The sequence below is a fragment of the Buteo buteo genome, chromosome 29 (assembly GCF_964188355.1).
Source record: "Buteo buteo chromosome 29, bButBut1.hap1.1, whole genome shotgun sequence".
Classification (NCBI taxonomy): domain Eukaryota; kingdom Metazoa; phylum Chordata; class Aves; order Accipitriformes; family Accipitridae; genus Buteo; species Buteo buteo.
This window is the reverse complement of record NC_134199.1, coordinates 3950425-3964351: the sequence shown is the minus strand read 5'-3', so window position 1 is coordinate 3964351 and position 13927 is coordinate 3950425. Positions and strand designations below refer to the sequence as shown.

At 41.1% G+C, this 13927-nt stretch overlaps 1 protein-coding gene across 10 annotated transcripts in view; it reads right to left on the bottom strand.

The window, feature by feature from the left end:
- Window positions 1-13927, bottom strand: part of NPRL3 (NPR3 like, GATOR1 complex subunit) — a 46582-nt gene that overhangs the window by 20421 nt on the left and 12234 nt on the right. For 8 of the 10 annotated variants that reach the window (XM_075059412.1, XM_075059410.1, XM_075059415.1 and 5 more), the window contains 4 exons: window positions 11892-11966; window positions 8795-8948; window positions 7886-7967; window positions 559-696 (listed from right to left, as the gene is read on the bottom strand). In XM_075059412.1, coding sequence (XP_074915513.1) covers window positions 559-696; window positions 7886-7967; window positions 8795-8948; window positions 11892-11966 — 449 coding nt within the window. The remainder of the gene's footprint in view (window positions 1-558; window positions 697-7885; window positions 7968-8794; window positions 8949-11891; window positions 11967-13927) is intronic. The other 2 variants (XM_075059417.1, XM_075059413.1) reach the window with 1 other exon arrangement.

The following is a 13927-nucleotide window of genomic DNA, read 5'->3' as shown; positions in this document are numbered from 1 at the left end:
TGGTTATACGTTAACTGGATGCCCCAGTGACTAGGAAAAAAAGACTGCACTGTGCTGGTGTGCAATTAAGCCCGGAGAACTAGTCTGAAAACTGCTCATCTGCATTACTGAAATACAAAATGGAGTAGAAGAAAGGAAGAAAGCAAGAGTTAGTTACTTTTGCAGGTAAAAAGCTGTGAACATGGAATGCAGGAAATAAGGTATCATGGGGCCTGGGCTCTCTTTCTTCTAAAAGCAAAATTACTTCTGGGTCAACAGATTAAAATGAACACGCAATTCCTCTGACTGGAAACAGCACAGACCTCTCGGGCAGCATCACCTCAGTACAACCACCTAATGTTAACACAAAGGCTGTGGCTTCATACCGCCACGTATACAGCAGCATCACGGTACCACAGCATCAGCTTCAGGGAGTCCTGTCTCAGCCCACACCCCCACCACCGCTACAGCTCAGTGTCACAGCATCCCCCCAGCTGTGCCAGCACAGACAATTGTGGCACCACACTTGGAACTGGAGGAAGGACCAGCCACACTCTGAAGGACAGAGCTTGCTCCTACCTGATAGATTTCAGGCTTCTCTCAATTGCTTCAGGGGGTATGAAGTTTGTGGCAACATAATGGATTTTATGAGGCAGGCAGAAACTCACTTCCAGCCAGTTGTTGATGTGTAAACGGACCACCCCCGTTGTGCAGAGACTAAAATAGGAAGAAAATAAATACATGCAGCATTTACCATGTATAACAAATGAAAACAGTGGTTCAGATTCACCCTGCACAGGAATCGCATCAGGACAAGAAAAGACTGAATGTACCCTGTCCCCAAACTGGCTGAGGACCAGCTGATTCCTAGCTGCAAGGGCATCCTTAGCTTGTACTTACAGAGCATTATCCCCTACGAGGCTTTGGGGAGATTTGAAAGACTTCATCCCGCTGGTCCCTCTGCCCTTAACATTGCAGCAGTATCTCAAGTTAAAAGTTTCTTGAAGATCTACTGCAAGGCACTGGAAAATTCCCTAGACTGGAGCTGCAAAGGGCAAAGATGAACTGGGCACAATGTTTTTGCCTCCAATTTCCATCTTCCTCTCCAAGGAAAAAGAAAAGGAGATGTCTGTACTGGGCAAGGGGTGTTACAAGCAGCATGGTTCCACAATAATGGACTCCTTTGGTTCTGCTTAGGTTGTTTATTTCCTACTAACCTGCTTCTCTGTGTCACATGAAATCACAAACGTGCTTGTTAAATGGTTTCTTCATTCTAGGAAGCCACAGGGACTAAGCTAAGCCTTTAAGCTGACTTCAGACAACAGGATTGGAGTGGAAATGATGGACATCTTAGGAATGATGATAAAGTCTGACCCTCGTGTTCAGCCTGAAAGCAACTATAAGCCTCTTTTACTGAAAAAAAAATGCAAAAAGCTGGGAGATTAGAGCAATGAACGTCATTCAGGTAGTTTTACAGAAGCCTGTAAATCTAGACAACAGATGAAATATACCTAGGTAGGTAACTATGGTTACTTAAAAATGGGTAAAGATACCATAAGGAGCTAAGCTAGCACCACCTTGCAAACCTTTACAAGGCTGCCCAGCCCACAGGCAGGAAACACTGGCCTAGGAACAGCTTTGCTACAGGTAGTGGGACTGAGCAGGGAGGAAGAGGCAAGGCCCACCACATCTTTTCACGTATACTGAGATAGGAACACATATAAACTTGTAATCAATCTTAAGCAACAGCTAATCTTGTCTACACTGGACAGCTGAATTTCTCAATATGTCCTTTGATTTAAACTTAGTTCCAAATGAATTTATTTTGGCCTAAAATCAAATTTCAAAGTTTGCACTCTGAAAATTTCAGTCTGAATTTTAAATTCAAATGTGTTGAGACTCGCAATATGACTTTTGTGTCGATAACACCCACGAATTTCCCCTCTACACAAAGCAGATTTAAAAACATGCCAGGAACAGGCTGGGAGCAAATACATGTCTTGGAAACTCTTTATGTGGTGATTTAAACATTTATACCTAGCATTCAATTGTAGGCCACAAACTAACATGCTCTTTTTCAAGTTGTATACAGGGTTTAGAGAGACTTGAAAATTCAGCTTTAAAACAAAAACATTGGGTAGCTTCGGCTGCCGGTATAACTATTCACCAAACCACAACAGAGTGGTGAGAGAGCAAACATGATCCTGTCCTGCCTTGTGCATGATCAGACTCATTAGGGAAGATCTCACTGCAGACAATGCTTTTCAAAAACAGAGGCCATGGTTTTGTTCTCAAATCTTGCACTGACCTCCAAAAAATGCCAATTTTTCAAGTTGCAAATGGAGCAGATACTACATATGTTTTCCTTTTTTTAAAAGGAACTGAAAGGATGAATCCACTGTCTGTCTGGTGCTACCACCTCACATATGATCAGAGGCTCCAAACCCTGAAGGAAAATGCAAAGCACAGCAAACACGTCCATTTTTTCTTGCATTAAATGCTGCAAGTCCAGTAACACTGCTTATCCCACCAGACATAAACCAACTGACAGATAAAGCTGGATTCTCTCAAAATACATCAAGGTAAAGGGCACCCTGAAGCAGTAGTTATCCACACTATCTACTGGGCCAAATACTCAAAAGAGAAAATATGACAATAACTGAAAGGGACAAGTGAATTAAAAGACTACCTGAAAGCTACTGGGGTTGTTAAAACAGGTTACTGAAAAGCAGCAGAGATACATGAAAACATGAAACACTTGCAAGGATATTTTCCCTGCATAGTTTAACATTCAGGAAATAGAAAAATACAGTTGGTTCCTTTCATTCTTTGGTCCAAGTGTACCAAGGCAGAAGCTTTAATTACATAATTACACTCTCCACAGCATAATTTTGTCTACAGTGCACTATACAACAACAGCCTAGAATTAAAGACAAGAAAACCAGATTTTCAGTTCTGATCTGGATCTTAATTTCATTCTTCTACATTTGCATTCAACTGTACAATTTCAAGCCTTCATTACAGCTTTATGTACATGATTTCTCCTTCACCTGCCCCTCCTTGGATGGAAAATAATTTAAATCTCTAATAATTTGACAAGGAATAAACTACATCCTCCAGCAGCAATGTATGCAACTGCACTTAGCCAGCCAACAGAGTTAAATGATTTCATCGATATATACACAAAGATTCATGCAACATGAAATACAGTCAAATCACAGAAAGTGAAGTTCAGATCCATAATTGCCTTCATTTTTACAGATTCCCCATGAAGTCATCTATTTAACAAGATTTTTACTGCGAGTCTCACAAATGTCCATGAACTGGCCCCACAATCTTTGGCAGAGGACCAGCAGACCCAGAAGCCACCTTCTTTTAGGGGCAGAAGCAGAATGGCAAAAACCAGCAACAGAAGAGAATACCAAGAAAACAAGTTTTCAAAGTCACATCAGGGAGTCACCTAGCTGCAATTCTACTTTATTCTTCTTAACCAACTAAAATTGTGGAGCAAAGAGTCCAGGAAGACACAAGACCATGGGAAGGAGAGAACACTGCATTGGCTGCATGGCACACCATGAACCTCAGGAACACAGTTTAGCCCCTGATAGGAAACCTAGAATTGCACAAAGATTCAAAGGCGCAGTAGGCACACCAGGAATTTACAGAAGGCCCTCTTTTGTTCTTTGCTCCATTCCTAAATACTCTTCACATTTTATGAGGATTTTTTGCAGTGTTAGTGCACCCTGAGCTTTTTCACTGAGTTGACATTTTCACTGAACTATCTGCTGTAGTTCCAAAAGCTCCTTTCAGAGCAGTTATGCACTATATAAGGGTTGTTTGGCCTTACATGCATTACTTTACATCTATCTATACTGAATTTCATCTGCTGTTCTAGCAGTAAACTGGTATCCAGAGACCTTGCTGCAACCTTTCCTTTTTCCCACAGACCTCAAGAGTAGCTGGGCAAAAATAACTTCATTCCCTGTACTCTAACTAGCTATTAAACCGTCAAAGACATTCCCTTTTATCCCATGAAAACTTAGTTTCAACACTTCTTTAAAAAAATCTCTGGTTAGACAATACATGATCAGCGATACTGAGGGATACATGGTGAGGGATTAGGATGCTGAGAGGGGGTATCATAGTCTAAAACTGAGATAGAGAGAAGTAAATAGGAAAAAGTTGTTTAATGTCTCTCCATCGTAAGAGCTATGAGACATCTTATGATACTAGAAGGAACAAAGTTCAAAAGAAATAGAAAGAAACACAGAAACTAGTTAAGCCATGGACCTCCTTATCAGAGGATGCTGTGGTTGCTAAATATTTATTCTGGCTTGCAGGATTGTGGACTAATTCCGGGAAGTGAGATCAGCTGAAGGCTGTTGAATATACAGAAACCACTTCCAGAGCTGCAGGAAGCTGGGGAACAATTTTGGGAATATCACTGTTCTTTTCCTCTATTCTGCTCTGCCCTGAATAGCCACTGTGACCCACTGCCCCAAAATGGGAACCCAAAAGTTGGCCAGTATCCCACAGAACTGCAGCCTTCTTTTTCATAACTATTGGCAAAAAAAAAAAAAAAAGACAATCCCACCTCGTATTTTATAAAAGACTTATGAATTTTTACATATACACACCTCATTTTACGTCTATCCTATTTATATCAGAAATTAATAATATTTTTTCTAGTTTGGTGGAGGTCAGCTTGTAGGTTTGGAGTTTGTTTATTTTTGCTAGAGGTTGTGAATACTTAGAGCTTTGAAATAATTTCACATTCCCTTGTAAAGGGCACATTGACCGTCCTTTGATCAAATACCTGCAGTTGGTTTATATTTTACAGTACAGCCACACAATCACATCTAATAATTCATTAATCTCATATAATTATTCCACTTCTCCCTGAGCTGCTGAGATAGCCTAGATCTACCAGTCAGTTCAAATCCCACTAGGCTAAAAACATATAAAGGCTTTTTGTGTATTAAAAAGAACAAACAAACAATCCAATCCTCCCCCAAAGCCTCCCCATACTTTCACTTTTTTTCCAGTATAAAGCTAAGAGAAGTTTGCTAAAAACAGACAGGCAGTTAGCTAGTAACAAGCTAACATACTATCTGCAGTTGCAGATAAAACTTGGTGAAAGCTGTCTTAATTCCCTAAATTAAACACTAGCTTAAGAGACACGCATTGTAACACTGGTAAATTTGTCAGTGCTGGAGGTACTGGCAACTGGACTTTCTTGGTCCTAAAGCCACTGCTTTTTGTTCCACACCAATGCTGGAGTTTGGTGACAAGATGAACGAAGACTCTCAAATCTATTTTCTGAACTAATCAAAAAGAAACATTATAGTTTTCTCCATTAGAGTCAAAAAAGGTCTCAGGAACTAGATGTCGATTACCTCTAAACTGTCAGTTTAATAATATTCCATTACTATAGCAGCAGTAGTGTTACAGTCAAGATGACCTGTCTATTGATTCCTGCCTTATAAAATACAGGCACTTCATTCAAAATGCAAGGGACATTTTGAACTATAAAAAGATTTATACGCTTGTGGTTTTCTACAAACCAACTTGCTAAGGGACATGTTGGGTCTTGCCTGAAATACCTCAGCACCATCTACAGGAAACCAAGGGCTAGACAGCACCTCTAGAGCAACCGTGATAATTCAAGAGGCCTTCAAATGGAATTGCAGAAATCAGCAGACACTAGGAAATGCTGGCTTGAGTGAATCTCAAATGGAAAGCTGGGTTCCCATCTGCAATTCAAAGTGCTCTCTCCACTTTACTACGCTGTTCTCCTATGCCAAAGGCTATGCCAGAAATCTCTGTAAACTTAAAACAGCACATTGTCACTGCATCCATTTGAAGACTTGACATCTCCAGCAGTCTTTTCTCCTCTAAAAGAAACAGACCAAATCTTTCAATCTTTCCTCTTAGGTCATTCTCACTCCTCCACACTCTCTAGATAGCCCAAATCCTTCTGGAAATGTGGTGCCCAAAACTGGATACAATATTCATTACAGCATGAGCTTTACAATCCTGAGCAGGATTGGTTCCTATCTTACAGACAAGACTTTTATTTTATGCATTCTTGTCTATTTGCTTTTTCTGCAACCCCATGTCACTTGTGACTAACCCTCATTTCATAGAAGACGACACAGACTTCACTCCAGAGCTGTTGCCACGCAGGCATTCTTCATCTTGGAAGTGCAGAATAAAAATCTTATTTCCAGACCATTTCTTCTACCTTACCAAAAAATAATTTTAATTCTATGCTTGCCTGGCAAGGTGCTGCAGCCCCTCTCAACTCATCTGACTGCAGGTGCAAGAAGCCTATTTCCTGTTCTCTTGTATGAAGCATTAATGCAAAAATACTGCAGAACACCACCTTATTGGCCAGCCAGCCAACGACACTGTTAACTACTCTTCAAATAGAGCTTTCCAATCAAACGCAAAGACATTTTATATTTTTACCAACACCTTATTTCTTACATTTGCTTAGGACAATGTCGTGCCAAAGCATCAAAATATAATTTGCACCACTTCTTCCACGCTCACAATGCCTAAATGAGGGAGACGCTGCCTTATTTTACATCTGGAGGCCAGCACCAATGTGTGTTTCTCCATGGTCAGTCTATTCCTCCTTCTGTCATTGAAGGGTTTTATTAGCACACTCCATGAGCTTGGGCTATGTGTTCCTCCAGTCACAGCTAAATGCCACAAGATGTCACTGTGTCACTAAAATGTTTGGAAACAAGATCAGGGTTTGCCCAGTCACAAATACATAGCCCTAGAGAAACAGAAAAAATTAAGTAGTAGGTGAAGTTTAATATTAGAATTACAGGCTACATAAAAAGTGCCTTATTTTAAATTTTAGTACAGGTTTTGTGCGAGTTGTATCAAACAATATGCAACATTCCTTCCAAACAAGCTGAAATTCACAGCTCTTGAACATAAAAAGGAACAACTTACTAGTTTTCTAATGTGTTCTGCAATCATTAAATTATTTAGGCTCTCAGTGCCTTACCTTACAGGGCTTTGTGATTATTGCCTTTGTACAAGGGGAACCACAATCTAGGGAGGCTAAACGGTTTGTCTAATTTCATACAGTGTGCTCTACAGTCAATCAAGGAACTCCAGAGTAATTCTCCCAAGCCCTGACAAACACCCTAATCAAGGGGCACATCATCTTCCTCCCCACCAAAACCTTCTGTGCTCCTTTGTCGAGGTCTTTCACCAAGTGCATATCCTGAATGGAAGTGTCTGCTCTGTATGAAGAATCAGCACGGACAAGCTGTCGGAGCAGAAGTATGCTGGAGGAGGCTGGTGCTGGCTCCTGCTGAAATTCAACACTAACTCCACACTCCTTTGAAATCCTTGCCAGAACTTTTAATCCAGTCAAGAAATAGCATGTTACACTTTCCATGCTGCTGAAAGTCTCACCACCTAATCCAAATTCACTGTCCAGACATGCACAGTGTAACCAAATGAAGCCAGGGCCGTATCTGACTTGCCATCAGTGCTAGATGCAGCATTTTTCTCTTAGCTGCAGGTTTAGAGCACTTCTTCAGCAACACAATATTCATATTATGACACTTTTCAATTCTACAATTCACTTGTCATTAGTGACTCTGTGCTAAGGAAGAAAATAATAATTCTTAAAGCTGTGACAGACATCACCAACTTTTAAGAACCATAACATATCCAAAGGGAGAACAAGGTAATGACTAGGACAGCAATTCTGCAAACATTTTGCCTGACAGCTAGCCTTCACATTGCTCCACCTGGTCTAAAACCCAAATCCCAATGAGTCAACAGCATGAAGAGGTGGATAATACCCTAAGGAAAAAGGCCAAGAGGTTTCAGTGAGAAGCAGCCTGCTATGAGCTAGGAAGAAAATCCCACTTACCTGTCATATGTCTCTTTGAGATCTCTGGCCAGTTTGCACTTGGGTAGGATATGATGAAAAGGTGACTGTGGCCCTTCTGTGGCTATGGAAAATTTCAAAACAAGAAAGCACACAACTGATTTCAAAGCAAAGAGAGTTTTCTCTTCCCCACTAGGTACTGACCAGTATCTTAGGGACAGAATCCCTATCTTTTAAATCTAAATTACCTTTCAAAGCTTTTACATAACTCAAGTTACGTGTTAAAATAATAATAGTGAATTACTGCCAACTTCTCCTAAAACTCAACTCAGTTAAGCACACAAAACTGTGAATTTGACAAGCGATAATTTTAAGTGTTTTTGTTTTTATACATGCTAGTTTTAATTTTTAATGCTTGCAGCAAGATGATGCATCACTGTCAGATAGAGTTCATCTTAAATAGTGCGTATTATTATAGTAAATTGCTCTGAAGTACAGTCTATAAAAATGCTCTGTAACTATTTGCTAGCCACGGTAACAACATGTAAGAGTAAAGTTTCCACACAAGAAGTCTGGTGACTCAGCACACAGCATTAAAGCATGGGAAACTTGCCCTAGGTTGGGTGAAGCAGGCTACATATGAGTTCTCCTATCTCAGCCTGACAGGCAGATCTAAATGTGATGTTTCAGTGCACATTCTCCAGTGATCGCACTGAACTGAGCTAGCAAAGAAAGTAAACAAGGTACTTTTCTGAGCTGACATCTCTGCATAGGGTTAGTAATCTTGGATGAGGCAAAATGCAGTCAAAAGCTGTCAGAATGCTAAAGAGCAACAAAACTTGTTCATACTGATCCCAGCCACAAAAGAGGTAAGAAGGTACAATCAGCACTTTTCTGAAAAAGTGCTCCTGGACAAACATACTCCTGCACAAAGCTAAGCTCAGCACTCACTTTCTGACATGGCAGACACTTCATCCTGAATAGCTAAGATCAGCTTGGCCTCCCTGGTCAGGTACTGACAGCGGCGCTCCTCGTGCTGCAAGACTATGGCAATTCTTCGGGAGAGGTTGTGTAAGCAGTTTATCACAGATGGATCTGCATTGGCCTGCAGGCAACACAGAGAAGAAACAGGGTTGGTTATTCAGCCACAATCACATATATGGACTACTACAGTGATGGATAAGTAGTCAAAATAATTATCTTCAGCAGATATCAAAAGTCAGCCTCTTTGGCAACTGGCAAAAGAAATTAATTTTCTCCAGCAGCAACAAAGCAGAAGCTCAGAGAGGTCCAAAGGTAAAGACAAGACTCAGGGATTTCTAAGCTTGTCTATGTGCATCAAAGGAACGCAGCACCTGGAGTATGATATGCCTATCTGGTTTATTCTTCCCTGTTGTTAACGGGCCTTCTGCTAGCAGAGAGACCAAAGAACTCAATTTCACAAAGTGAGAAAAGAAAGTGTCAAGCTATTTGAAAAGGCAGAATATCATGATGCTCAGGTTAAATTCACTTGGAGTATAAGGACTGCAGTGCCTTTAACATAGCCCATTCACTCCATGGTGCTATACTGATGTTTGTCTTAATATACTGACAAGACAGTAACTAGGTAAGAATTACCAACGCATGAGCAACAATTTGACCCCAAACCAGAATGAATTTGGATTTACACTCAACATTTCACAAATATGGCCTATTACTAAGGCTGCATCTGTGCAAGTCCCAGAATGAAAAGTGCTGGGAAAAAATCTATCGTATAAGTACAGCTGACAAGGTGGGGGGGGGGGGGGGGGGGTCAGTGGCTCCAGTCTGAGTAAGCAGCTGCTTCATGTTTGTTAAGACATTTAAAGGAATTTTCGGTTCTAGCAAGTGATAACTTGGCATGTAAACTAGCAAACCATGAGTCATCATTTTTAGATTCTACTGTTCTTGCTGAGTCATGACACGTTGGTAACCCTGAAGCTTAAACACAGCAGGACCAGTGCTGATTATAGCATTTGGGACTTTGCCTGCTCTGTCTGCCCACTACAGATGGACTCTCATCTTTATCTCAGAATGCCTCCACCCACCCTCTGCAGTGCACTACACCTCACTAGGAAAAAATTTCCACTTGCTTCTTGTGCAGCACTTTCTAGAAACTTGACAGCTCTCTGTGAACTAAGAGTGTCTCATTTGGCAAGTATGACTTAGTGCTGCATTACACACACAATTGCATCAGTATCACCACAGTGCCAAAATACAAAAAAAAGCAAGTTTTCCTAGAAGAACCACTAGAAATAAGGTTCTAGAAAAATGTGGGCTAGATATAGTCTTCATCGCACTTCACCAAGCTCTTGCAATATTTTGAATGAAGGAGCACTGGTTTCAACACTTCTGCTTCCACATGACTCAGTATGCATGAATGTTTGTGTTTGCATGTGCATCGACACACACTTACCTACAACCAAAGCACGGTGCTTTACCAATACACCAAAACAACAAAATTCTTGAAGCTAACATCTCTTAATGTGTGAAGTCTAGAATCAATTCCCGTAGTGCAAATTCAGCATCTCCTGACTTAAGAATGTCCCAGAGCACCAGAACACTGGATCCCCAGCAGAACTCAGTGAACAATTTCTTGCTTGATTCAGACTGATTGCTGGAATAATTGTCTTGTGTGAAACCTTGCTCTTCAAGTGAGGACAAGCCATCCAGACTATGGCCATGTCCATGTTAGTCACCACTGGAAAGCCAGCAGTAAGAAAAGTACTAGTGCTAAAAGGGGGAGGGGGGGACGGGGGAAGAGGTAATTTCACAAGCAGGGAGCTGGAGGCTTTTAAATCATAATGTTACGTCCAGTTGGACAAAAATCAACCCCTTCCATAAAGACAGCTATTCCAACTCCCTCTTTGATTTTTAAAATGTTTCTTCATATATGTACATGCCACAAAATAATATGATGGCTCCACAGATGCAACCTGTGGGCTGGGAAGAGAACGCCAGAGCTCAGAAATCAAACAATGCTCAAACATAATGAAATTTCTAGGGTTTTATACCACCTAATTAGCTAAGCCAGGATCCCTTAACACAGATGCCAACATCTAGTCAACAGAGTAGGCCTGAAAAAAACTCCAAGTAAAAACTATCTATTTGCTCCAGGTTCTTGCTGAGCATCAAAACCTACTTATTCTTCACTTGTACCTTCTTCTCATGTAGAATGCTACAGCTGCTGCTCCCTGGCACTCTCCCTTTACAATGATCTCATTGCTAAGAGGAGGCAGCTTTCAAACACTGTCCATTTAATTATAAAAAAAAAGCCTAGAGGCACTGAGCAAAGGCGCATGTCTCTGTATCACACAGCATGAGTAAGGGCTCAAAACAGTGCTGTTCTGAGCCAGAGTACGTTTCTGAATGACTCTGCCCTAAGCAAGCCTGGGTTGACCAAGGCCATGGCGGGGACCTGACTCTTAAGGCTGGCCAAGCATGAGCCACTGTCCACACTGCCTGCTGCCTCTGCTTCTGGAGCAGAACTGACCACCAAGATCCAAGCTGCATGGAGTCACAAGGGCTCGGCAACGCACTAGTGCAGCTGTATGGATTTGGTCCTGTCCTGGGCAGGAGTAGAGCAGTCAGGTACAGAGAGCAGCATCTGACACACAGGACAGTGAGACCCAGGCTGCCTTCCTGCACAGCTTAGTTGAACATGCCTGAATTGCAGGGTCTAGAAAAATCACAGATTACCAGCTCACTCATAACAGAAGACAAGACACATACAGGACTTGCAGCTGGGTTCATATCTATTTTGCATGCCTTTACACTCTATTTAAAATAAAAAACTCTAGGAAATGTCCTGAACAGAACAACTGTACTTGCTTTCCAATAGGCTGGAAAAACTTTCCCACTTGTCAGTGTCATATCCTACATTGTTTAGGTTCGTTGTTTCGAATTAAAATATCCCAATGAAATCACGCACTGAATGTTTTATAAGAGATTACTGGAACGTGAGCCTACTGCATTCTCTTATACATCCGAAGCACATCCCACTGTCAGACGGATTGAAGACAGTCCTTACCCTTAGTGCAAACACCACGTTGAAGAGAATCATAGTGGGCATCTCTCTCTTTGGTGAGGGATCAGTTTTGGATACCTGAAAAATATTTTTTTAGAAATCCCACAGGCTAGTGTCAGTTGGATTGAGTAACAAAGGGGAAAAAAAAGGGGGGGGGGGGGGGGGTAAGCGTAACTCAGTCAAATAACAAGCTTGCTGAGAAAAAAGCACAGACAAATCAAATTATACCACGGAATTTGACTTGTAGGAAATGAAACTATGATTTATTTTTTTTTTTTATTAAAATGTCACAGTTACTCTACAACACTGACTTTTTTGAGAAGCTATGAAGACTTAAACCAAAGCATTTTGGTCATGACCACGGAAATGAGTATCAGCTAAGATAGCAGTCTTACTAGGTGTCTTTACTATTGCATTTTAGCATGATTAGGGACCCTAGGTTTAAATTCCTTAGCACAATTTTCATATATATTGTTAACTACAGAGAAGTCCATAGATTTCTCATCCCAGGCCACATCTATTCTTTCCTTTCCTAAAATCCCCATTTGGATTGCATCATGTTACAAACTATCGCTTTTATCAGAAAAAATATGCTCTGGAGCTGCAATACTAAAATAAAAGGTTTGATTTTCCCTTCCTGCAGGATTTCAAACACATTCTCCAGCCCCCCCCTATTCTTTCTGCAGCAGAGAGCTTCATCCCTAACACAGGTACAGGCTTTCTGGTGGGGCGGAACAGTGGAAGCCAGACAAGCAAGTTGAATTTGCATATCCAAGACTAACAATAGTGAATCGAGCAAGCGTCACCACAAGATGGAGCACAAAATCCAGAGGACATTCCCATCACCCCCGAAGCTCGGTGCTGAACACCCATCCAATCCCAAAACAGCTATAACCCACCAGGCCAAACACCCAGCTAAACTAATATTCGGTCTCTACCCAACATATGGGTACACGTAGCTAATGCAGCATCTGAGACAGGGCAAACGCAGCGAAGCTGGCAAAAAGCAGAGCTGCATCCTCCCTTCCTGACAGGTCCCAAGCATCAGCAACGAACTGCTCAACAGTGAACTCTGAAATCCAAGTGCTTTCACTCAGTAGTCTTAAAAATTATAGAAACTAAAAGAAGCGATATATGTTTTTGTTTTTTCTAAAGTGTAAGTGAAGTTCTATCAGAAAGGCAGGGATGGGAGGGTGGTAAAGACAATTTACTGTGTTTCTTTGTTTTGGAGTTACTGGATGTCTTGTGAACTTCAATAAAGACTCAAAAGCATTTCTGAGTGCAGGGACTGATCCTGTTCCTTAAAATCAAAGGAACTACCACCATCAACTGGGACGCAGGCTAGATTTCATATCACCTCTTGTCCAGAAAAAAAGAAGAAAAAACTAAGCTGGAACAGAAAATGCTGAAGGAGCTTGAAGAATTCAGAATATCACTACATAAAAGGCTGTCTGGCACACAGGATTAAATATTCATGCTCTTGTAACTCCTGTATCTCATCTGAGTAAGAATTTGCTGAGCTGTCCCGTGGATTAACTTATTGGACTATCAACTCCAAAGGAACCCAAACCAGAGACTGTCAGGTTACTCTGGTCACTGCCTTTGCTCCACGGAAAAGGAGCTCCATCTAGCTTCCTCCTAACTGCAAAAGGGTCCCAGATTTACATTCAAATTAACTAACAGAGATGACTGCCATGCCTAGAAGATTCTGGACTCTAGAAAGTTCTGGGGTGCCTACTGGGGTGATAAGACACACCCAAAAAGAAGATCCTACAAGAAGTAACAAAAAAGTGTTTACAGCACTTTCTAACTTTGTTTATTTACCCAGGTGCAATTTTATTTAGACAAATTGAAAATGAAGAGACATTTCATGCAATTAGGATAAAACTGACTGGAAAGCTGAGAGAACGTATAATAATACGTGGTGAAAAAATGCAAATACAAATTTTTAACCTCATTTACACCGCATTTAGGAAGTTATGCCTTCTGGACGAGATTAGCAAAATAAAGGAATCTGATACTGTAAGAGAACAGGCCAC